Genomic DNA, 21,427 nt, shown 5'->3' on the forward strand with positions numbered 1-21,427 from the left:
CTCAGTGCGACCGTTGGTCTGCGCGAGCCCTTCGCCTCGCCTCCGCGGCGCACGATCTTCCAACGGCGGGCGACCTCGCCCAACAACAGCATATTTCCGAAGCGGACCACGCGCGCGCGCCCGCGGTCGACCATGCTGTCGCTGTCTGATCCCATACAGAAGCCTTGGTTGAAGGCCAAGGACTCGACGGCGCGGCTGGCGTACTTCATCACATACGGCGTCATGCTCATGGGGGTCGCGGCGAGCGCCGTGCGAATCTATTTTGGGTGGATATCGGTCCCGCTATTGGGCCGCGTGTGTCTGGTGCTCGACGAGGAGTTCCAGGGCAGCGATCTAGATACTGAGAACGTGTGGATGCGAGAGGCTGACATGGGTGGTTTCGGGTATGTGTCTTTTTATATCTATTTCCGTGTCAGGATCGTGCTGATCGACGGCGGGTTCTCACACAGAAATGGCGAGTTCGAGATGACCACGACGTCTTCGAACAACTCGTTCATCCGAAACAACCATCTTTATCTGCTGCCGACCCTCACTTCCTCCGTCATAGGACAGGACGCCGTGTTGGATGGCTACACCTTCAACTTGACGGGGTGCACCAACGTGAACTCGACTTCGTGCGGCGCTGTCAGTAACAGGACGGCGGGAGTTGTCATCAATCCGGTGATGAGCGCGCGCATCTCTACCAAGGGCAAGAAGAGCATTCGCTACGGACGCGTCGAGGTCAATGCGAAGTTGCCGCGAGGGTGAGTGCCGGCCAAGTCTTCCAATCCACATCTTTGTCTGACCTCTATTTATTCTCAGAGACTGGGTTCGTCGTCGTTGTCGCTTTGGGAGATGTCCGGGAGTAATCGAAAGTTGCTTTCCAGATGTGGCCCGCAATCTGGATGCTCCCCGAGAACAACACGTACGGCCCATGGCCAATTAGCGGTTAGCTGTTCCCGCCTTGTCTGGAATATGGGCGTGTTGCTCACGATACATCCGGGACAGGCGAGATCGACATCATGGAGTCTCGTGGCAACGGAGTCGACTACCCATCGCAGTACGTCTCGTCTTTCCACGTTTCATACCGCATAGCTTAATTCCCCCGACGTCGCTATCAAAGGGGCATCAACTATGTCCGGGGCTCCCTGAACTGGGGCCCACTGACCTGGCTCAACGGTGTGGCCAAGACATTCGGCTGGTGGTCCGAGCGACGCTCCTCGTACGACAAGGCGTTCCACACCTACGCCCTGGAATGGTCCCCGGAATTCATGTGAGTATCCCACACGCGTTCTCCCCGCGCGCGCACCGGGGCCTCCCTGACGCTCGAACTCGGGCTTTACATAGACGGATCTTCGTGGACAGCCGCCTGCAGTACATGCTCCAGCTCAAGTTCGACATCCCCTTCTTCGAGCGCGGCGACTTCCCCGTGTCCGTCTCGAACGAGTCGCAGCAGATCATCCTCCCCGATCCGTGGGCGGGCGCGGGCAACTCCGCGCCCTTCGACCAGTGTACGTCCCTGACTCCTTGGCTGTCCGCGCGCTCAAGCAAGGACGCACGACGACGATGACGATGACGATTTGAACAGCGTTCTACCTCATCCTCGACGTCGCTGTTGGCGGGACTAATGGCTGGTTCCCGGATAACGCGGGGAATAAACCCTGGTTGGACGGGGCTCTCAGTGCGTCGCGCTTGCATTCGTCGACCGATGACGGCGCCCGCTAACGTCCGCCTATAGACGCCATGCAGCTCTTCGCCGAATCGCAAGACGAATGGTCCGCGACGTGGCCCGAAGACGAGGAAGACCGCGCGATGATCGTGTGAGTGCTCCTCTCTGCCGCCGTGACGCCCCCGCTTGACGCGCGCCGGATCGTTGTTCCAGCGACTCCGTGAAAATGTGGCAGCAGTGTTGAGATGCACGGATGGGTGGACCGCGTCTCGGATCTATCGTAGTTTTCTCCTAGTGACTGGTGACTAGCGACTCGCCGCGTTGTACAGCATCGCCTCGCGCTGACCAAAATAAATAAATTTGCATGCGCATGTGCATGTTGCATACATACAGTCTCCACGACCCCACTAACCGCTCAAGAAAAATCGCGCATAGGCTTAGCACGATCGATGATCTCGCAGGCACACGGCAACGCGCAGGCGCTAAAAATACAGGAACAGACACCCCGGCTCAACCGACCGCGACCGAAGCGCGCAAAGGACGGACGCCAGCCATCTCACGCCTTGGGCGCCTTGGACGCCTTCGGCTGCACCTCCTCCAGCCCGGCGGCGCGCAGGTCCGCGTTGACCTCGCCGAGGTGGTTCAAGAAGTTGCCCTTGAGGTTGTCCCACATCTTCGGCTCGTGCTCTGCAATCGCGCGTCAGCGTCTTGCTCTCGCACACACACGCGCACACACGAGAGAGAGAGAGCGCGAGCGCGAGCGAGAGCAGAAAAGAAAAAAGTGTACGCACCGTGCAGCTTCCCGGTGCGCTTCATCGCGTAGTCGGTAAGCGGCAGCATGAAGCTCGACTCGAACATGAACGCTGCAGAAAATAAAGCCCGACAACGGTCAGCCCGCCGTCCCGCCCCCGGCGCCGCCGCAGCCACAGGCATCGATCGATCGAACGCGCTCACCCATCGTGCCCTCGTGCACCCTCATCGGCTGCAGCTCCGCCTCCGTCGCCGCCCTGAACTCGTCGTAGGACACTGGTCAAACGAAAAACGAGACCGTCAGCGCACGGGCCAGGGATCGTGCAAGACGGGGCGCGCGGGGAGACCGACCTCCGTGCGGGCAGAAGCCCGTCTCGTAGCTCGCGCCTCCGGGCTGGAACTCGTCGCTCCGGCCGCCGTAGACGCCGTACACCAAGCCCATGAACTCCGTCGCGCTGTTGCGGTGGTAGAACTGCGGCGCCCGCGCGTCCTTCCGTCAGAACATCCTGCTCGCCAGCTCGCGCGCACGACGGCTGGGGGGGGAAAGGAGGCTCACCGGGGGGCGGAACGTGTGCGAGGCGACGTCCCAGCGCGGGCTGAAGATGAGCAGGTCCGTGAGCGAGTGGTTCGGGATCTTCGACTTGGCGGTGAGCACGCAGAAGATGGAGGGGTCGATGTGGTCCTTCGAGATGCTGCCCACGTTCACGAACTTCTCCATCGCGTACTTGTACGGCACGTAGCTGCGCGCCGCCGCGTCGTGTGCGATCGAATTCGAGGGGTCGGAGTTGGAGTTGGAGTTGGAGTGGTTTTATTTACCGTGCTGGGTTAGGGAGGTAAGGGAGGTGAGAACGGAGGGGACGTACTTGCCGGTCCAGGCGACGACGTCGAAGGGCGTATGTTCCTGCTTACACGCAAACATCTTCCCACCGACCCTATCGTCCAACCCCCCACCAGTCAGTCCCTCGTAACCGCGCGCATAATTAAAAAAAACCCACTTGTAAACGACTGCGCGACCCCCAAAAAACACGTCAGTCGATGTGGATCAAGGCGCGCACATACGGGGAGGTAGGGGGTAGGAACGTACTTTCCCACGGAGACTGGTCGACGTCGAAGCTCGCGACGGGGGTCTCAAAGTCGCGCGGGTTCGCGAGGCCGTGCGTGCCCAGCGGGCCGAGCTCGGGCAGCTCGAACTGCGACCCGAAGATCTCCTGGATGTCTGCGGGGGGCCCAAAGTCAGCCGCGCGCGCTTTATATGGGCTATCGAGCGCCGAGAGCGCGAAACGCACATCCGCGCGAGGGGCCGTCGGGAAGTAGGACCTGTGTCGCGACGCGTGAGACGCGAAATGCATGCGTGGTTTGTGTTTACGGGCTCGGGCTCGGGCGCGGGCGCGGGCGTACCTTGAAGCGCATCCCGCGCTGGATGACGACGAGCTCGCCCGGCCTCACCATCAACCTGCGAGCGGACCGAGCCCCGTCAGCGCGAATCGCCCGAACGCGCGCGCACTTACTTTCCAAACTCGGTCTGGATGTCCATGCGGCCCTGCTGCGGGAGGATCATCATGTGGCCGTCGTTGTTGCAGAAGGCCTTGTTCTCCATGGACGCGTTGGCGGCGTAGATGTGGAACGCGATGCCCTCGCGCAGCGTCGGGTCGCCGCTCCCGCAGAGCGTCTTGAGGCCGGCGATGAAGTCCGTCGGGGCGGAAGGGATGTCGAAGGGCAGCCAGGCGAGCTGGGTCGGGCTGACGTGCACCCGCGGGTTCGAGGGCGAGAAGTCGTGCTCCAGCTGCCCGTGGGGTGAGTGCGGATGCTCGAGAGATCAGGGAAGAGGCGCACGTCGGGGTTGTCTGGGAGGCTCGTGAAGCCCTGGTGGGCGACCGAGGGCCGTATGCGGTAAAACCAACTGGTGTGCCAAGAATGAACATCGCGCATATGTGCGTCGTGGGTAGGACTCACGCGGTCCTGCTCTCCGCTCGGGGAGCCACGAACGAGGTACCCGTCATCTATAGATTCAGAATTAGCATTGGAAGTACGCGAAAATGGCAGGACCTACGGATTCGGTATAGAGGTCGTACTTGACTTTTTGAGGGCTATTCTGGGCGTGTGGCAGGACGCCAGGGCTGAGAGAACAGAGAGATGATGGTACGAAGGGGGCGAGAGGGGGCTAGAGGACGAGGACGCACACTGCCTCGCTGGCGAAGCGGTTGCCGAACCCGACTTGGTAGGGGTACGGGTCTTTGTCCGAGGCGGTCGTGAGGTAGGCGGACTTTGCGGTGACGTTGTGGTTGGTGGAGATGCAGCGCAGGGCACTTGGGGTCTGAGACGCGGGTCAGCGTCGTGGAACGATGGGTAACCAGTAGACGGACGTGGGTCAGGGTGTTGACGCCTTGGAGTCTCCGCACTGGGGAGTGGATGACGGACGACGCGACGGCGCGCGGCAGCCTCAAGCAACGGCCAGACACGAGTCGAGATCGGGCGGACAGCATCTAGAGGGGAGGGGATGGAGGAGGGAAAGACGGAGAGGACGGGGCGGTGACGGGGGTTTTTATAAGAGGGAGGCGGGGTCGCAGCATAAAACGATGATCCTGGCGGGGGCGTTGACCCCAGGCGGACGCCTAGAACCACGGCAGGCCCTGCGGAGGAGGGCATGCTATCCTGATTCGGCGATATTCTCCCAGTCGGGATTACGAGCACTGGCTCGTGGCGGGGAGCGACGGAGCGGTATTGGTCTCGCCGTGGACAAGTGACCAGGAAAGCGATTCCATCTTGAGCGCGTATCCGCGCGTCGCACCGGCCCTGCAGTCACTCACACACACGTTGCGGCGACGACGCGCGCAGGGCTGGCGGAGGGGCGGGCGGGCGGGCTATGCTCGCTAGCTCGTGGACGTCGCGACGGGTGTCGTTGGCGACGCGCTTGGGCACCGGCGGGGTCGTGCACGGCAAGGGCGCGCTCGCAGGGACGTGGGCACGGGGCCTGGGCCAGTGCGGGGATGACCATGATGTCACCAGCCAGGCGCCGGTCAGTCTCCCCACGCCCTCTCTTGTCTCCTGCACCCACCATGGCCGGCGCAGAAGAAAAGTTTCCGATCGACCTCAAGCAGTTCAAAAAGTGTGTCCGTCTCGTCCCCACCTCGCGCGTTTCGTGCTCAATCCCGGTGTTCCCTCGCAGATTGAAGCTCGATCCGTCCAAGCCCCAGCTTTCGGACGAGCAGAGGAAGACCCTCAGGGCGAACATACAGCTCCTACGCGATGCCATCGTCCTCTTCACCGCAACGGGCGCAGCTCGCGGCGTGAGCGGACACACAGGTCAGCCGGACGCTCCACCGTAGCACGGGCGCTCATACCCCAGATCCCCGCCAGGTGGTGCCTACGATACCGTCCCAGAGCTCTGCATCCTCCTCGCGCTCTTCGAGCACTCTGACCGCTTCTACCCCGTCGTCTTCGACGAAGCCGGTACGTCCCTTGCCGTCCCTCGTGCAGCGCATCGCCATAGACATCGTGCCCATCAGGTCACCGCGTCGCGACCCAGTACCTCCTCTCCGCACTCGAGGGCCACATCCCCGCCGAACACCTCCTCCACTACCGCGCCGCCAACTCAAAGCTTCCGGGTCACCCCGAGCTCGGCCTCACCCCGGGCGTCAAGTTCTCCTCCGGCCGCCTCGGCCACATCTGGCCCCTCGTCAACGGCGTCGCCCTCGCCCACCGCGACAAGACCGTCTTCTGCCTCGGCTCCGACGGCTCCCAGCAGGAGGGCAACGACGCCGAGGCCGCCCGCCTCGCCGTCGCACAGAACCTGAACATCAAGCTCCTCATCGACGACAACGACGTCACCATCGCGGGCCATCCCTCCGAGTACCTCAAGGGCTTCGAGCTCCCGAAGACTCTCGAGGGCCACGGCCTCAAGGTCTTCACCGTCCAGGGCGAGGACATCGACCAGCTCTGGGGTGCCGTCGCCAAGGCCGTCACTCACAACGGCCCTGCAGCCAGTGCGCGGCCCTCGTTTTCTTATCCGCGCGTCCCACGAGTGCTCACCGCGTCGTGCGTCGCACAGTCGTCTGCAAGCGCGTGATGGCCCCCGGTGTCGCGGACATCGAGGGCAGCCCCCACGGCCACGACGTCATCCCTGTCAAGGGCGCGCTCAACTACTTCAAGGCGCGCGGCTACCCGGCCGACGTCATCGAGAACATCCTGCTCAACATCAAGCCCACGACCGTGCCGTACTTGTACGTCGGCTCGACGCGCGAGAACGGCGCGAACCGCGTCGTCTTTGGCGAGGCCGTCAACCTCGTGCTCGATGGCCTCAGCAAAGAGGAGGCCGCGAAGAAGGTCATGGTCATTGACAGTGCGGCGTCTCTTTCTATGCGCTTTTGCGCTGTGCTGTTCTGAGACTGGATTGCGTTGCAGGCGACCTGGAGGGCTCGACGGGGCTCAAGGTCATCCATCAGAAGCACCCGGAGGTGTTCATCCCTTCGGGCATCATGGAGCGGGGCAACCTGTCCGCGGCCGCCGGGTTCGGGTTCGACGCGGACAAGTTTGGCGTGTTCTCTACCTTCTCGGCGTTCTTGGAGATGGTCATCTCTGAGCTCACCATGGCGCGCCTGAACAACGTGAACTTGCTCTGCCACTTTTCGCATTCCGGGGGTAAGTCGCACCGCATCGCACCGCACCGTACCGCCCGAGAACCCTGTGAACTAATGCTCCGTGTTTCGCCCCACAGTCGACGAGGTGCGTTTGCATCGCGCGCTCGCTCGCCCGGTGCATGTGCTGACCCGCCCGCGCAGATGGCTGACAACACCTGCCACTTCGGCATCAACTCCTTCTTCGCCGACAACGGGCTCGGGGACGTGCAGTCGTGGCTGTACTTCCCCGCGGACCCGCTGCAGATGGTCGCGATCGTCAAGCGCGTCTTCTTCGAGCGCGGGCTACGCTTCGTCTTCTCGACGCGCGCAAAGGTGCCGTGGATCCTGCGGGAGGACGGCGCGCGGTTCTTCGGGGAGGGGTACGAGTTCGTGCCGGGGAAGGACGAGGTCGTGTTGGAGGGCACGGCGGGATATGTTGTGTCGTTTGGGGATATGTTGTATAGGAGCTACGACGCGGTGTTGCGGTGCAGGCAGGAGGGCCTCGATGTCGGGCTGATCAACAAACCGACGCTGAATCTGGTGGACGAGCAGGTGCGATTGCGGTGGTCTCCTGGAGAGTCTATCTTTACGCTGTTGATTCCGGGTTGCGATAGGTCATCAGGAAGATCGGCACCAGCCCGTTCGTGCTGGTCGTCGAGTCTTGGAACCAGAAGACCGGGGTGAGCCGTTCGGGGCGTCCGATCTCGCCCTCTGCAGCTTGCTCACGCTCACTCGCAAACGTAGCTCGGCTCCAAGTACGGGACGTGGCTGCTCGAGCGTCAGCTCACGCCCAAGTATGGCTACATGGGCACCAACAAAGAAGGCGAGTCGCTCTCGCTGTCGTTGGTCGTGACTCTCGCTGACACCGCTTGTCGCGTGCTCCAGGCTGCGGCGGCCTTCAGGAGCAGATACCCCATCAGGGCTTGGATCCGCAATGTATGTCGTTGCGCTGTCTTGATGATGTGAATTATTTTTATTTATTTTTTCGTCGCAGCCATTATCTTGAAGATCAAGACGCTGTCTCATTAGGCTCGCAGAGGCGCGTGCGAAGTTGTACGAGGACGAGAAGATCGTGGCATCGACCAAGGTGCATGGAAGAAAGAAAGAATCTTGTATTGTTTGTAGAATGTAGTAACATGAAGTGTAAGACGGTCATCTCGAGACGAATGGTGCCGCCAACACCACAAGGCGACGGATCAAATAGACACGACCTAAGGGGAAAGGGAGAGTCAGGACTTCGTGTCAAAACGAACACACGAGAACGCAATTCAGAGAACCGAGCTCGACATCAGTCCTCTTCGAATTGAAGAGTACTTTTAGACGGCACTTCCTAATTTTGTCGGTGTGAATCATCCCATACAGCAGCGCGACGTGCTAGATGGTACGAAGGCGCAGAAAACTCACCGAAATATAGCAGAATTTCCTTCGCAAGGGGGATCTGGAGGAGCGGACGAGGAGCAGCTAGGGAAGCGCCTCGATTTTTCGAGTGTACGGGAGTATATAAGGTTTTGTCGTTCGAGCGCCGTCTGAACCGGTAGCCCGGCTCGTAAATTCTAAACGGCCAGCCTGCTGCTTATCCGACTCCTGATAACCTCCCACCTTGTCCATAACATTTGTTGTCATCCAAGACAAGCCGCCTGCGCGTCCGCCGAACCCATAGCCCGCGTAAAATATCGCATTTCGGCAGAGCAGAGGCGGAAATTCGGATTCCGTGAGTTTTTTCTTTTTATTGTATCGTTATTTCTTCGCCGCTCCCAGGCCGCGCCCTCCCTTGTGCGCGCGATACCCGCGCTACCGTGGATATGTATCTGGTCGGCTACGCAATTATGCAACATATTCGGCGGCGGCACAGCAACCGCCCTTGGTGCGCGGCGTTCGGCCCCTGCGTCCTCTTGCGACGTGGCGCCGCGGTCGCCGTCGACGACGGGGCCGCCGTCGGCCACGATGCACGCCGTGCGCGATAAGCGACCTGACGCCCCCTCTTGCTCCGCAGCGCTATCATGGCCAGCAACTCCATGCAGAGCTCGACCAGCACCCTAAGCACCCAGCCGCAACAGCCCCCCGACGCCCCGCAGCAGACGCTCGCGCCCGAGCTCCCACCGGGCATCGGCGGCGTCGGCGGCGTCGGCATCGGTATCGGCGTCGGGACGACCGTGCCCGCGACGGGCGGAGAGGCGGGCGGCGTCGCGACGGCGGCCGCGAGCGCGCCGGTGAAGCGTGGGCCTGGGCGGCCGAAGGGCAGCGGGCTCAAGACCAAGTACGTCGATCCCAATGCTCCTCCGCCGGTCAAGCGCCCCGTCGGCCGTCCGAGGAAGGACGGGCTTCCCGCCGGCTCGGTGCCCCGTCCTAACACGACAAGTACTCGTAAACGCAGGGTCGCCGCGCCCGGAGAGTTCGCAGCCATCGCGCCCGACGCGAATGCGCAGCAGACGCCGCAGCCGTCTGCTAGTGCGCCGCCGTACGTCGGCCCGCTGATCGTGCGTCGTTCTCCTCCTCGTTTTGCGATGGACATCTTCGTTGACGAGCCTCTATCTATCTATCTATCTATGTCGGCGGCCTGATTGAAGAACTATGCACAGTACGCCTACCCCACGCCGACCGCCGCAGCCCAGCCGTCCTGGCAGACGGGATACAGCACCCTGTCCGCAGCGCTGCAGGTCGAGCCGCCCGTGTCCCGCAGAGAGACCGTGAGCGTGCCGCCGCGCAGAGTAGTGGCGCGGAACCCGCCCGCGATCGACCATACCCTCGCCAAGGACGACTGGGCGGCGTTCGCGCGCGTCGACCCCGTCGGGCTGCTGCAGCACCTCGTCTCCGCGCTCGTCGCGCCCAACCCCGTCTCGCGCATCGGCCAGCCCATCGAGGACGCCTTCCGGGCGCACGTCGGCTTCCTCGCGCCCGCAGGCGCGGGCTCGCCACCGAACACGTTCTACGCGTCCTTCCGCTCGTTCTGGCTGCCGACCTCGCCCGCGTACTTCTCGCTCATGTCGTCCTCGACCGCCGCGCCGACCCCGCCCGAGTACCGCTTCCTGTACTGGGACCCGCAGCTGCTCGTCCTGAACGGCATCGCGTGCCCGCACTGCGCGGGCCCGCTGCTCAACCGCGGGTGCATCCGCTCGGGGCCGATCAAGGTGTACGACATCGGCAAGCCGTTCTTCATCATCGGCTGCGAGTACGTCTGCCACAGCGTCGTGTGCAAGGTGGCCGGCGCGCCGGACGGGCGCAGGCTCGCGAGCACGGACGCGGCCATCATGCGCTCGCTGCCGCGCCTCTTGCAGGAGGAGTTCCCCGCGGAGCTGCTCGGCCTCTCGATCGACGCCCCGTGGAGCTGGCAGGCGGTCGGCGTGTCCAAGACGGTCTGGGACATGGTGCGGAGCGGGCTCGGCGCCGGGGTGGGCAAGGACGCGCTGTTGCAGATTATCAGGGGCACGCAGGAGGCGCTGCCGAATATGGTGGGGATGCATAAGGTGGAGGATGCGCATGACGGAGACGGCGGCGAGCTGGAGCTGGAGGACCCGGGATCTGAGGAGGCGGACGGGGCGCCCACCCATGACGCAGACGACGGCGATGTATGTTTGTCGAGTGGTTTCTCATCGCCTATTCTCTGACATGGTTGGCCTGCGCAGTACGCAATGACCTGGAAGGCTCACGACGCCGTCGAAGACAACCTCGCCAACGGGCAGCAGCAGCAACAACAACAACAACAGCAGCAGCAGCAGCCCGAGGCAAGCACGTCCACGGCAGTCGTCGATGCCAACCCGCCCCAGGGCCCGCCGATCGCCGGTCCACCAGTGTACGCCTTTCCCCAGGGTGCGCCCTACATGCCCTCTCCCTATGGCCCCTATCACGCATACGTCTACCAGCAACCTGATCTCAACACACCCGGTCCCTCATCGCTCGCGAAACGCGCCGGCGACGCGCTCTCCGCGGAGCCGCCGACCAAGCGCATCCGCCACTGCGTCAAGTGTGGGTCGAAGGACTGCAAGGGCAAGGGCGGGCGCAACTTCTGCACGCACGCATGCCAGGATTGCGGGAAAATGGAGTGCAGGGGGCGGAATAGCAAGCGGCCGGACAAGACGTGCATCGACGCGTGGCCATGACGGGTCTCGGAGAGACAAAGGTTGTTTGCGGCAAATACTAGTTCGATCGAGGGTTATCTCATATCCGTTACTACTCTCTGTGTTACAACGCCTGTATTTGTATACATTTCGCTGTTCCCACTTTTTTTTTTCTTTCATTTTAGTCAAACCTGTACTTTGAGTCAAGGCCGCCTCGTGTTCTCAGCATGGCTTCTTTCCTGCCCCGTATGTCTATTTTGCTCGGTCGCTCTCATTTGACCTACGTCAATCAGTCGGGACCCAATGTCACACTTCGTCGAACACGACGGCCGTTACTCGAGTCCGTCGTTTGTTCATCCTGTGGACGCGACGGACGGAGGACTGCGTCGCTCCGATGCTCGCAGAATGTCCACGCGCCAGAGTCGAAGCGGTAGTTGGCAGCCTCAACCGACCTCGATGCTGGCCGGAGGGACCTACCAGCCCCATCCGCCTCCCGTGGAGGCCATCTCTGGTATACCGACCCCAGCGGCGAACGCCAGGGGGCTCACAGAAGAGGACTACGATGCGGAGTACATGACGGTCGACCCGCCGCCGGTGACGTACCCGGATGAAGGGTACATCTACTCAAACGACACCGACGACGGGCAGAAACCAAAGCAGAAGAGACGTTTCGTGGGCGGGTTCGTGTCCAGCTTGAGGAGGCTGCCCAAGGCCATGGCCCGCAACGTGCTGTACGATCGCAGGCCGTCCCTCCACCGCTCTGCGCCGCATGCGGACATACCCATCGTCCTGGAGCCAGAGGGCGCACCTCCATACGAGACACCCGGCGAGCCCATCACAGGGAACGTTCATTATGTCCAGGCGACAGAGATGCCCATCGAATATCCCGCACCTGCGCAGCCCTCTCATGTCCGCACACCCTCCCACCTGAGCGTCCAGTCGGCCCGCCCACCGTCCCACAACACGCTGCACTCGCACTCGCACCACTCCATCTACCTCCCATCCCACCACTCGTCCGACCATCACAACTCGCGATCTCCGCCGCGCGTCGTCCGCAACCCGGACCCCGACGAGGAGTCGGAAGCAAGCACGACGGAGGAGGGCGCCCCGCGGCCCGATAGGGAGGCCACTCCCCGTCCGGGCACCATGCACAGCCCCGTCCTCGTCGAGCCCAAACCGGGCCCCGACTACGTGGGCATGCCGCCCCCCATCGAGCCGCCGCCCGTTCCCTCGCGCCTTGCGACCGTCCGGCGGTTCCTCCACGAGCTGAGCGCGTTGCCGTGGATGGCCTCCACCATCGCGGTCGACTACATCCCGGCGGAGACCGCGCGCGCTCGGTACCCGCGTCCCGAGGGCGGCCCGGTCTCGTGGTACACGCCCCGACGGCGTCTGAACGTCGACCTGCTCGCGGGCGGCCCCAGCACGCAAGCCTTCGCCGGTGGTTCTGGGCCGGGCCAGCCGCCCGCGCCCGCGCCGATCCACGCATCGAGCGCGACGCTCGCGTATCCGGGCGCGTCTGCCCCCGGCCACGGATCGGCGGAGGGCGCGTACCAGCAGCCTCCCTCCTCTTCGCTTGGACATGGCGGACAGTTCGTCTACTCTGCGGTGCCGGTGCTTTCGCCGCCCCCGCCGCTGTACATGTACCCTGCGCCGTTGCAGGCGATGTCGTCGCAGCCGAGGATCAGTCCTGAAACCCATTCTGAAACTCCACTGGCAGGCGCGAGTCCAGAAACGCAGCACCAGGCATTTCCGATCTATGTATTGGCGATGCCTGTCCCGCCATATATGCGTCCCCCGGACCCGGCGCATTCCTCGCCTCATCTGTACAATCCCATGTACCCTGCTGTTCATCCTTGAATATCTTGCATTTGACGTTTTGGGTTGTATGTATATCTTGTTGTATTTGCATTTAGGATTTTGCTTGGATTTTCCAGTCATCATGGCAATATGATATAACTCATCGTACATGGATATTTTGATACACGATACCGTGGACAATCGATGAATTACGATTTACTTACGATTTGTTTTCTTATCCTACACAATTATATTATTGATGCAGGACCCTGACATATAAGACCTTAAACTTCGATAGAGAATTTAGTTTGAAATATCTTGGCTGCTTTCGCTTTGACATAGGAATCTCACGCTACAGACCTTGTAAAATGCCTGTAGCGATGCTTGCATTTTTTGACCTGATGCTGGTGGTGTTTGGCCGTCGACACTCAGCAGATCCGTCCACTGTCCGTCCACACCAAGAATCGGAGTTTTTTCACAATTTTGCCCTTTTCGTCCGCATTAGGATCAGACCTCATTCAATCTTTTGACCACTTTCCATCCGCATTAGTCCAGGGTCTTGAACTGACGCGTCGCGTCTCCCTTACCTCCTCTACCACTTCCGATTCCATAGACCGCCCCAGCCATGTCTTTGCCATCCAAACCAATTGAATCGAAGGGAGATCAGAAAATGGAAGACACCCAACCACACCTTGGTGTTCTGGAAGAGGATGACGAGTTCGAGGAGTTTCAGGTGCAGGGTATGTCCCTTGAACGCATGTGCCCAGAAGTATCACGCTAATTGTTCTGTTGTGGTCGAATGATAGACTGGGACGATTCTCAAACGGACTTGGCTCATCTAAGCGGGGGTGCACCGGGCGCAGCGAAATCGGGCGGTGACAAGCTGTGGGAGGATAACTGGGATGACGATGATATTGAGGACGAGTTCAGTGTGCAGCTGAGGTGCGTGTCGGGATTTCAATCCCTCTATATCTCAGAACCTGATCTTGTCGCCCCATCCAGAAACGAGCTGGTTAAAACGGGAAAGACGACCGAGCCGCAGCCGATGCAGCACTAGATCGCTACTACACGTTGTGTGCTGCGAACCCTCGATTTGTTGCTGCATTCGTGTTGTAATATGTGTAATCCTATTCCCTTCTGATACTTGTTTTTGAACCTTTTCGCGTTTTTGAAGATGAGTGTTGTCGAGAGGATCTGTCGAAAGCTAAATTGCGACCTTTCGTGCAGGAACATTGCGCTCTGCGTTTTGGTGTGTTCCTTTTGGTGCGGCTCTCCCACTGGCCTCTTTGTTGCCCTCTGAAGCTTCTTAAGTACCCCTAGGCTCACTCCGAAATCATGCAAATTTGGAATATCATGCCCAATACCGCCATTCGCGACGCAAAGAAGGGCCGCACGCGCAGTCAACGAATTGCTTTGTGTTCACATTCGCTAGATCGAAGAGCAGATCCAGGGAGGCTACTTTCTGCATTCACGTTGTGCGTGCGATGGGGCCCCAACCAGAATCAGTGAACCCGGATTGGCCCGCCCATGCGCGCCTTGAAAATGACTACGTTTTCATCTACCAGGCCATGAACCCGACTTTTATAGTGATGAGTTCTCCAACATCTCTCTCACTCATTTCAGCAACGCGTACAGATAGTTTCACGGATGGGTCAGCAGTCCGACAATCAGGTTAGAGGCAGAGAGTAGGAGCGCACCCATCAAAGGTCATAGCTTGGCTTCGGGTAAAGCGTGGCCTCTATGCCTTGACTAATATATCAGTCTGTCGCCTACAAATCGACTAGAGCTATCCAGTGCATGGAATATGGCTGTCTTGCAAAACTCTACACCGAGGGTCGGTCAAATCCAAAGGCTATGGGACCCTGCCCGCAGAAACCGACATTACTTGGCGCCGAGGTGTAGTTTCAACTTTCCTGTAGTGAAATAATGAAATTGACTCTACTCAAGATCTCAGACACTTCCGCTCATCATAATTGTACGCGTCTGTAAAAAGGATGTAAACCTCACGACTTCGTGTGAGCGGGCTCTTTCCGCGCCCGCCACCGAGATTGCGTTTATATCCCTCTCAAGAAGGATCTACAAAGGAGGAGCTAGACCCCCTTGTCGCTAGAGGCGGAGCTGGCCAAGGCTCCAGGAAGCCACGGTAGCTCATGGGGTTGGTCCGTCGAAAAGGAGGGTGTATATGTAGGAGTCGTGGGCTGGGATAGCGTCGCCGTTGGTTCAGTCAGATCTATGGCGATTGCAAAAACTGATATGCATTGCCTGACTGGCATAGGCACACATCGATGCTGTGAAGGCTGCTCCGCTCGATACGGTCATCCAGCAAATCAAGAAGGTCGCTGACGTTGCACTCAAACATGTGCACCTCACGAAGTTCAAGAATCAGGACTGATGTCCCAGTCAACGCTGATGAGCCAGGGGTTCCGGGTACCAACAGGGGATAGCTGTACGATCAGGAATTGCTTGGAATGTTTCTCAATGAAACCATAACAACTCGTAGCGGAGTGCCATAGGCCACTGCAAAATTAAACACGGATCGTGACGTGCTCAATGGCGGGAGGGTAAGAAGCATAGGCCTCGTCGCACACCATTATGCCTCCTGGTAGCCATCCGCAAGAACGAGAGTCGATCAATAATGGCCAAGCTTCTGACCGCCTATAGTGACGCAATCCTATGTAATGCCTACCTTCGCGCTGTCTCGACGAATTCTCAGAGAAGGGTATCGGGATACGGAGTTGTTCATGCCCTATCGCGTTTGGCTGACTACAGAAGCCTCTTACTGTTACAGCTTCTCATCCGCGGGCAAGGAACGATGGACATCCGGTAATCAGACGCCCGAACATGGTCCTCGCCTTCTTCTGTCCGAACGATATCCATGCGCTTCCTCAAACATACCGAGGAAATGACAGCATCGAGCGGTGCACCCAGAATCAGGTAGAGGCCTTCCGATTCAAGGAGATCAGGATCAGCGGGCAGCCCACCACCACGCTCATGCGCTTTCATCTGACGTGTTCTGTCCTTGACGGCATGCGCTCTATAGCGGTACGAGTGCATCGGATTTACGCAGAACCCAGACAGGCGCGTTGATCAATCCCCGAGCCTCGGGCTGGCAATAACCAACTACGAAACCTTGATCTCATCATCCACGCTTCTGCGAACTCTCTGCATCGTGGCAGCATCCCTTCACCTCAGAAAAGCTGTGGCACCTTCCCAAACGAGCAAATCGCATGTCAAGACAGTGGTCCTCTGCTATCTCCCATACCCCGAAAGTATCGTTAACCGGGGATCCGAGTCCAGACACCATATCGCCTCCGTATCATATGCAGCCACAGAACCTTGATCCACCACCTCTTCCTCTGGCGACCCTGCAGACTCCCACACGCCGACCGGGCCATCAGCTGCACCTAAACCCACCTCGAATGCCTCTCATCGACATCATCTTCCCGAAACCCATCACGGCACGCTCGAACAAGCATATCGCCCTCCGACCGCAGCGACACACTCTCAAACGCAATCGTCCATCTCGACGCTCCAATCAAGCACGCACGAACCCTATCTCTCCGAGTCCCGTCGTCTTCGCGAGTTTTCCTTTCCCCTCGCCCGTCCACTCGCTATCTCGGCCCTCGCCTCGCGCATCGAGCACCCAGGCCGCGCCCACACGCGGACCCCGCACGAAGCCAAAGCCCGGAGGATTCGACGCCGCGGGTGCCCGTGCCTCCCGTGCCTCCCTGATCCCCGATCGCGAGCCGCAGGCCCGCCAGCGTGCCTGCGCGTGTCCCCAGAGTGCTTCCGCAGTGCGTCATGCCATGCTCACCGGGGCTCGCGGCATGCGCACTCGGAACGCAGGCGTGCAATGACGCGCGCGCGCGATCGGCGCGGCGACAGCGGCCACCGTCTGTCGTCTGCACGTCGAGGTGCGCTTGGGTATGTGACGAGAGGAGACGGGCGCGCGGGGGTTCCTCGAGCGACGCTCCGCGGGACGCAACCCCCCTGCCCAGGGCCCGCTGAGATCACCGTTGCCCGCATCCCACGAACGGACGGGGTCCCTCGCGCGCGATTCGCAGGCTCGAGCTTCGACGCTTCAACGCTCCGAGCTTCAACCCTCAAACGCAGAGCTTGTCATTTGCGATCTGCCTCAAGGCTCATACGCAGCCGCCAGAAGACACCCGGGCGCGGACCCAGACCCAGAACCCAGAACCCAGAACCCAGAAACCCAGAACCACAGAGCCCCCGCACGCCTTCCAGCAGCCAGCCAGCCAGCCAGCCAGCGCCATCTGTACAGACGCCCCCCGCGAGCCTCCTCCGGAGTTCACGCGCGTGCGCCGACGCTACGATTGGCCCCGCCGAGTCTATCGAGCGCGCGCTCCACAGCCCGTCCCAGCTCGTCCCAGCCCGTATCGCACCCCCTCCAAGCTCGCGCTCGGCTTCCGACGGGTCCGATCCAAAGCCCAGCCTGGCCCCGCGAGAAACTGCGTCGCGTCGCGTCGCTCGCAGCTCGCTCTTCCTGCACTTCCACTTCCAACCCCCTCTTCCCATCCCCCAGCAAGCCCCCGCGCGCTCCCCACGCGCGGCCCACGAACCCCCGCCATGCAGCGCCGCGCCGCCCACGAACCCCCGCCACGCAGCGCGCGCTCCCGACTGCACCGCACGCGGACCCACGCGCCCTGGCCGCTCCGATTGGACACGGAAGCCGCACACGCGGGGACAGCGTGTCCCCGCCCTCGTCCGCGTCCTCGTCCCGGCTCTTCCTCGGTTCGCGACCCCCGATCCTCTCCCGCCCGCGCCCCCTGATCCCAGCCTGGACCCCTCCCTCCATTCCATCCTCGATCCCGTGCCCTAGTGCGTCTCCAGCGTCCCTTAGCTTACTCATAGCTCCCGCGCGGCGGCGATGCGTGCGATCGGTTAATCATGCACTCGCACTCGCACACGTACATATATTTTTTATCATTGTTGATACACGACGGCGCTCGCTACTCTGTCGTACCATACCGTACCGTACCGTCGCAAATACCATATAGCATGGGTGCCGCATCCCCCTGCACACTGCACACTGCATAACCGACCGACCGACCGACCGACCGACCGACCGATCGCGCCCGATGTCGTTTCCGCGCGGCCGAGTCGCCCTGAGCAAAGTCGCCCGGACTGAGGTCTGAGCTGGAGGGTGGGAGGCCGTCGACGGGCGGTGCGCGCGTGATGTGCGCGAGTTGGGTGTGGGTCGCTGTGGTGGGTGTAGGTCGCTGTGGTGGATGGACGGAGCGGGGCGGGGTGGCTGGGTGGCTGGGTGACTGGGTGACTGGGTCGCTGTGGTGGGTGTGGGAGAGGGCGGCGCGGGTGGAGGACGTGGGGGAGGGGAGAGGGAGGCCTGGGAGGGCTCTCTCTCGCACGCGTGCGCACGCGCGCGATCGGGAGGGCCTCGAGCGCGCCAAGATCGTCGATGGAACGACGCTGACGACGATTACAGTGCGCACGGCGCGGCGCGGCGCGCGGACAGCACGCACCTATGACCGAACGAACGAACGAACGCGCGCTTCCTCGGTTCTCCTTCTCGCCCTTCTCGATTCATAATCGCGCACGCCTCGGGAAGCTACGCAGGGTCTTCTGGGCGTCATGCAGCGTTAGCGGAGGGCGCCGATCGGGGAGTGCGCGCGTGGGGTGGGGGAGTGCGGCCGCGCCTGACGGGGGCGCAACGAGGAATGACGAGCGAGCGACGAACGATGAACGGTGCGCACGAGGCGTGTCCGGGGTGGCCGATCGAAGGGGCGGTGCTGGAGGATGGGCGCGGTGAGATGAAGACGGAGATGAATGGAAGTCGAGGGTGGAAGGTGCGAGGACGTCGGATGTCGGGAGGGAGCAGGGGAGCAGGGGGCGCGCGCGAGGGCGAGGACGAGGAGGTGGATGACGAACGGTGTGGGCGCGGGGTCGTACGTGTAGCACACAGGGGGTCGCACATGACGGACTGCGCGCACGAGGCGTGGTCGCGGGTTCGATGCGATGGGATGGATGCGATGGATGGGATGGAACGCTGGGAGGCGGATGCGCAGGCGGATGCGCTGGTGCGATGGAAGGGCCGGATCTGATCTGTGGGGACCGGCGTGCGTCATCGGGACACAACGTCATCGCCCGCCGGCAGCCGTGGCCAGCCCGGCGGGTCCACGCGCGCTGACAAGTATTTACACCCAGCAGTCCGCTTGCGAGCCCCACTGCAGCTCCCACATCCTAGCCACCGCCGACCCCATGCAGCAGCGCCACCTCCTCTCCATCGACCAAAGCGTGAGTCCCCGCCGCGAGTCCCCCAGGCGTCGCGCTGACGATCCCCCCCCGCAGGCCCGCATCCACGCCCCCGCGCCCCGCCGTCCCCCCGCGGGCCCGCTCTCCACACACCCCGCACCCGTCCCCCTCCGCCCGCCCTCCCCCACGCTCCCCGGCACGCCCTTCTCCGCCTCGCCCTCCTCGCGCTTCGAGTACCCCTTCCCCTCCCCCGTCTCCACCTCCGCCAGCTTCTCCTCCTCCACCTCTGCCTCCACCTCCACCTCCGCCTCCGCCGCCGCGTCCCCGCTCTCGCCCTACGCGCCCGCCCACCCCCACCCCCACACGCCGCACACACCCGCGTCCGCGCCCGACCACGCCTTCCCCCTCCTCGGCTCCGCATCCCTCCTCCCGTCCCTCACCGCCCTCCCACCCCTCTCCCTCTCAATCCCCCCCTTCCCCTCGCTCTCCCTCGCCCCCCACTCCCACTCCCACGCCCACGCCCACGCTCACGCCCACGCCCACGCCCAATACCCCTCCCCGCCCCAGTCCCAAAATTACCCCTACGCCCAGCAGCCGCACGCCTACTACCACTCCACCGCCAATGCCACCCCCGTCTCCGCATCCTCCACCGCCACCGCCGCGGCCACTCCGAACCCCCACCGCGCGGCCGCAGCCTCCGCCCGCGACCCCCCCGTGCCCCCCGCCCTGAGCGCACGCAGGCGCCGCGGCCGCGCCGCCACCATCGCCGAGGGGCGCGACCCCCGCGGGCCTGGGGGCGGTGCGTCGCACAGGGCGCGCGGGCGCAGCGCGAGCGGCGCGGGCGACGAGGAGGACGAGAGGGAGCGCGAGCGCGAGGGTTGAGCGCGCGCGCGCGTGTGCTGCCGGTGCTGCCGGTGCTGTTTTCCCCTTTCTCTTTGGGTCTTCGCGGCGCTCGTTGGGTACTTTTCGCTTTTCTTTTTTTTTCTGGGGTTTTATGGTGCGAACGCTCTCCTTGCTTCCCTGGTTCCTTGCTCGCCCCTGTCTTGCTGGGTCTTGTTATGATATGACGCGACGCGACGCGATGCAGCGCGATACGATACGATACGATACGACGCATACGCGTGCTACTTGCGCGCGGATTAAATTAAAACAAGCTTGTGTGGTACGAGTGGCGCGAATGCGATATCTACCGCGTGAGCTGTGGCGCGCGTCGGACGGGCGATCCCTGATGAGATTTACGCGACGCGACGCGGCGCGTGGCCGGTCGTCGCGTCGATGAGGTTCTGCAGCTGAGGGCGATTTTATGGCCTGCACAGCCACCCGTGAATGGGATTAGCTAGCGATTGATTGATAGCGCCGCGGCGGCGGCGGCGGCGGCCGCGTGGGAGTGACGTCATGCGTGGGGAGTGAGCACTACGACCACCACCTTGTTCGGCGGCGGTTGCGCATGCTTGGACCACGCACCTTGTTCACTTACCACCACCACCACTACCACCAGCACCAGCACCAGCACCTCACATCCCCCCAAGCTCATCCCCCCATCCGCTCACCCGCACACCCCCTCACCCCCCCATCCGCACATCCGCACATCCGCGCCGCACGCCATGTCGACGCTCCTCAACAGCGCAGGCCGCCGCCTCTTCGCGCGCCACGTCGCGCAGTACGCGCCCCAGGACCCCATGTACGAGCCGTACACCGACGCGCGCGGGCGCAGCAAGCGCAGGCGCGTGAGTCGTCCCTCGCGAGCCCTCCCGCACGCACGCACGCACTGAGCACTGAGCACTGACCTCGCCGCGCTCGCCCCCGCCCAGCGCGCGCTGCCCCCCGGCCTCTCCCCCGCCGACGCAAAGCTCCTCGCCGCCGTCCAGCGCCGCGCGCACCGCCTCGACCGCGGCTTCTCCCTCTGCGGGCTCCGCTTCGGCTGGACCTTCGTCCTCGGGCTCGTCCCCGGCCTCGGCGACGCCGCCGACGCCGCGCTCGGGTATGTGTTGGTCGTGAGGAAGGCAAGGGGCGCCGGGTGCGTGCTGGTCTCTCTCTCTCGCTCGCTCGCTCGCTCATTGTCTCACTCACTCGCTGTCTCGTTTGTTGTTGCGGTGGTGGCGCTGGTGCCGGCCTTGTCGGTGTGTCGCGCCGCACAGCCTCCCGCCGTGGCTCGTCCAGCGCATGCTCCTCCACCTCGCGCTCGCCACCTCCGCCGGCCTCATCCCGCTCCTCGGCGACGTCCTCCTCGCAGCCTACAAGCCCAACTCGCGCAACGCCGCCCTCCTCGAGGAGTTCCTCCGCCTCCGCGGCGAGAAGAACCTCGCGGACGCCGCAGCGGGCGCGGGCGC

At 62.4% G+C, this 21,427-nt stretch overlaps 11 protein-coding genes across 11 annotated transcripts; 8 read left to right on the top strand and 3 right to left on the bottom strand.

The window, feature by feature from the left end:
• Positions 1 to 132: 132 nt before the first annotated feature.
• Positions 133 to 1,892, top strand: HETIRDRAFT_54831 (glycoside hydrolase family 16 protein; the record flags this gene model as incomplete). Its single annotated transcript, XM_009546365.1, has 10 exons — positions 133 to 383; positions 450 to 743; positions 802 to 808; positions 867 to 927; positions 988 to 1,039; positions 1,103 to 1,252; positions 1,327 to 1,490; positions 1,568 to 1,660; positions 1,718 to 1,799; positions 1,862 to 1,892. 10 exons carry the CDS (start codon positions 133 to 135, stop codon positions 1,890 to 1,892), a joined length of 1,185 nt encoding a protein of 394 aa, XP_009544660.1.
• A 94-nt stretch (positions 1,893 to 1,986) lies between these two features.
• Positions 1,987 to 4,881, bottom strand: hmga1 (homogentisate 1,2-dioxygenase A1; the record flags this gene model as incomplete). The annotated part of the gene is made up of 15 exons (XM_009546815.1): positions 1,987 to 2,335; positions 2,440 to 2,511; positions 2,603 to 2,674; positions 2,750 to 2,870; positions 2,955 to 3,138; positions 3,262 to 3,330; positions 3,479 to 3,614; positions 3,685 to 3,715; positions 3,797 to 3,851; positions 3,907 to 4,181; positions 4,232 to 4,298; positions 4,352 to 4,398; positions 4,449 to 4,515; positions 4,579 to 4,661; positions 4,762 to 4,881. The coding sequence occupies 15 exons, from the start codon at positions 4,879 to 4,881 to the stop codon at positions 2,205 to 2,207; spliced, it is 1,530 nt and encodes a 509-aa protein (XP_009545110.1). The 3' UTR covers positions 1,987 to 2,204.
• A 573-nt stretch (positions 4,882 to 5,454) lies between these two features.
• HETIRDRAFT_157105 (uncharacterized protein) lies at positions 5,455 to 8,043 on the top strand (the record flags this gene model as incomplete). Its single annotated transcript, XM_009546816.1, has 12 exons — positions 5,455 to 5,504; positions 5,565 to 5,701; positions 5,756 to 5,848; positions 5,905 to 6,381; positions 6,447 to 6,737; positions 6,800 to 7,036; positions 7,113 to 7,120; positions 7,177 to 7,566; positions 7,629 to 7,694; positions 7,759 to 7,837; positions 7,900 to 7,950; positions 8,009 to 8,043. 12 exons carry the CDS (start codon positions 5,455 to 5,457, stop codon positions 8,041 to 8,043), a joined length of 1,914 nt encoding a protein of 637 aa, XP_009545111.1.
• Positions 8,044 to 9,014: 971 nt separating this feature from the next.
• HETIRDRAFT_315487 (uncharacterized protein) lies at positions 9,015 to 11,111 on the top strand (the record flags this gene model as incomplete). Its single annotated transcript, XM_009546817.1, has 3 exons — positions 9,015 to 9,491; positions 9,594 to 10,580; positions 10,638 to 11,111. 3 exons carry the CDS (start codon positions 9,015 to 9,017, stop codon positions 11,109 to 11,111), a joined length of 1,938 nt encoding a protein of 645 aa, XP_009545112.1.
• Positions 11,112 to 11,372: 261 nt separating this feature from the next.
• On the top strand, positions 11,373 to 12,926 carry HETIRDRAFT_315713 (uncharacterized protein; the record flags this gene model as incomplete). Its single annotated transcript, XM_009546818.1, has 1 exon — positions 11,373 to 12,926. The coding sequence occupies one exon, from the start codon at positions 11,373 to 11,375 to the stop codon at positions 12,924 to 12,926; it is 1,554 nt and encodes a 517-aa protein (XP_009545113.1).
• A 565-nt stretch (positions 12,927 to 13,491) lies between these two features.
• Positions 13,492 to 13,923, top strand: HETIRDRAFT_163213 (uncharacterized protein; the record flags this gene model as incomplete). The annotated part of the gene is made up of 3 exons (XM_009546819.1): positions 13,492 to 13,606; positions 13,673 to 13,808; positions 13,869 to 13,923. The coding sequence occupies 3 exons, from the start codon at positions 13,492 to 13,494 to the stop codon at positions 13,921 to 13,923; spliced, it is 306 nt and encodes a 101-aa protein (XP_009545114.1).
• Positions 13,924 to 15,707: 1,784 nt separating this feature from the next.
• HETIRDRAFT_106974 (uncharacterized protein) lies at positions 15,708 to 17,349 on the top strand (the record flags this gene model as incomplete). Its single annotated transcript, XM_009546820.1, has 3 exons — positions 15,708 to 15,908; positions 16,043 to 16,638; positions 16,713 to 17,349. Coding segments are annotated over 3 exons (1,434 nt in total), but the record flags the coding sequence as incomplete, so codon positions are not given.
• Positions 17,350 to 17,836: 487 nt separating this feature from the next.
• Positions 17,837 to 18,432, bottom strand: HETIRDRAFT_450541 (uncharacterized protein; the record flags this gene model as incomplete). The annotated part of the gene is made up of 2 exons (XM_009546821.1): positions 17,837 to 18,314; positions 18,368 to 18,432. The coding sequence occupies 2 exons, from the start codon at positions 18,430 to 18,432 to the stop codon at positions 17,837 to 17,839; spliced, it is 543 nt and encodes a 180-aa protein (XP_009545116.1).
• A 52-nt stretch (positions 18,433 to 18,484) lies between these two features.
• Positions 18,485 to 18,970, bottom strand: HETIRDRAFT_106977 (uncharacterized protein; the record flags this gene model as incomplete). The annotated part of the gene is made up of 1 exon (XM_009546822.1): positions 18,485 to 18,970. The coding sequence occupies one exon, from the start codon at positions 18,968 to 18,970 to the stop codon at positions 18,485 to 18,487; it is 486 nt and encodes a 161-aa protein (XP_009545117.1).
• Positions 18,971 to 19,103: 133 nt separating this feature from the next.
• HETIRDRAFT_450543 (uncharacterized protein) lies at positions 19,104 to 19,979 on the top strand (the record flags this gene model as incomplete). The annotated part of the gene is made up of 1 exon (XM_009546823.1): positions 19,104 to 19,979. One exon carries the CDS (start codon positions 19,104 to 19,106, stop codon positions 19,977 to 19,979), a length of 876 nt encoding a protein of 291 aa, XP_009545118.1.
• Positions 19,980 to 20,701: 722 nt separating this feature from the next.
• On the top strand, positions 20,702 to 21,395 carry HETIRDRAFT_243211 (uncharacterized protein; the record flags this gene model as incomplete). Its single annotated transcript, XM_009546824.1, has 3 exons — positions 20,702 to 20,824; positions 20,909 to 21,114; positions 21,236 to 21,395. Coding segments are annotated over 3 exons (489 nt in total), but the record flags the coding sequence as incomplete, so codon positions are not given.
• Positions 21,396 to 21,427: the final 32 nt, after the last annotated feature.

The sequence above is a fragment of the Heterobasidion irregulare genome (genome assembly GCF_000320585.1).
Source record: "Heterobasidion irregulare TC 32-1 unplaced genomic scaffold scaffold_04, whole genome shotgun sequence".
Lineage (NCBI taxonomy): Eukaryota > Fungi > Basidiomycota > Agaricomycetes > Russulales > Bondarzewiaceae > Heterobasidion > Heterobasidion irregulare.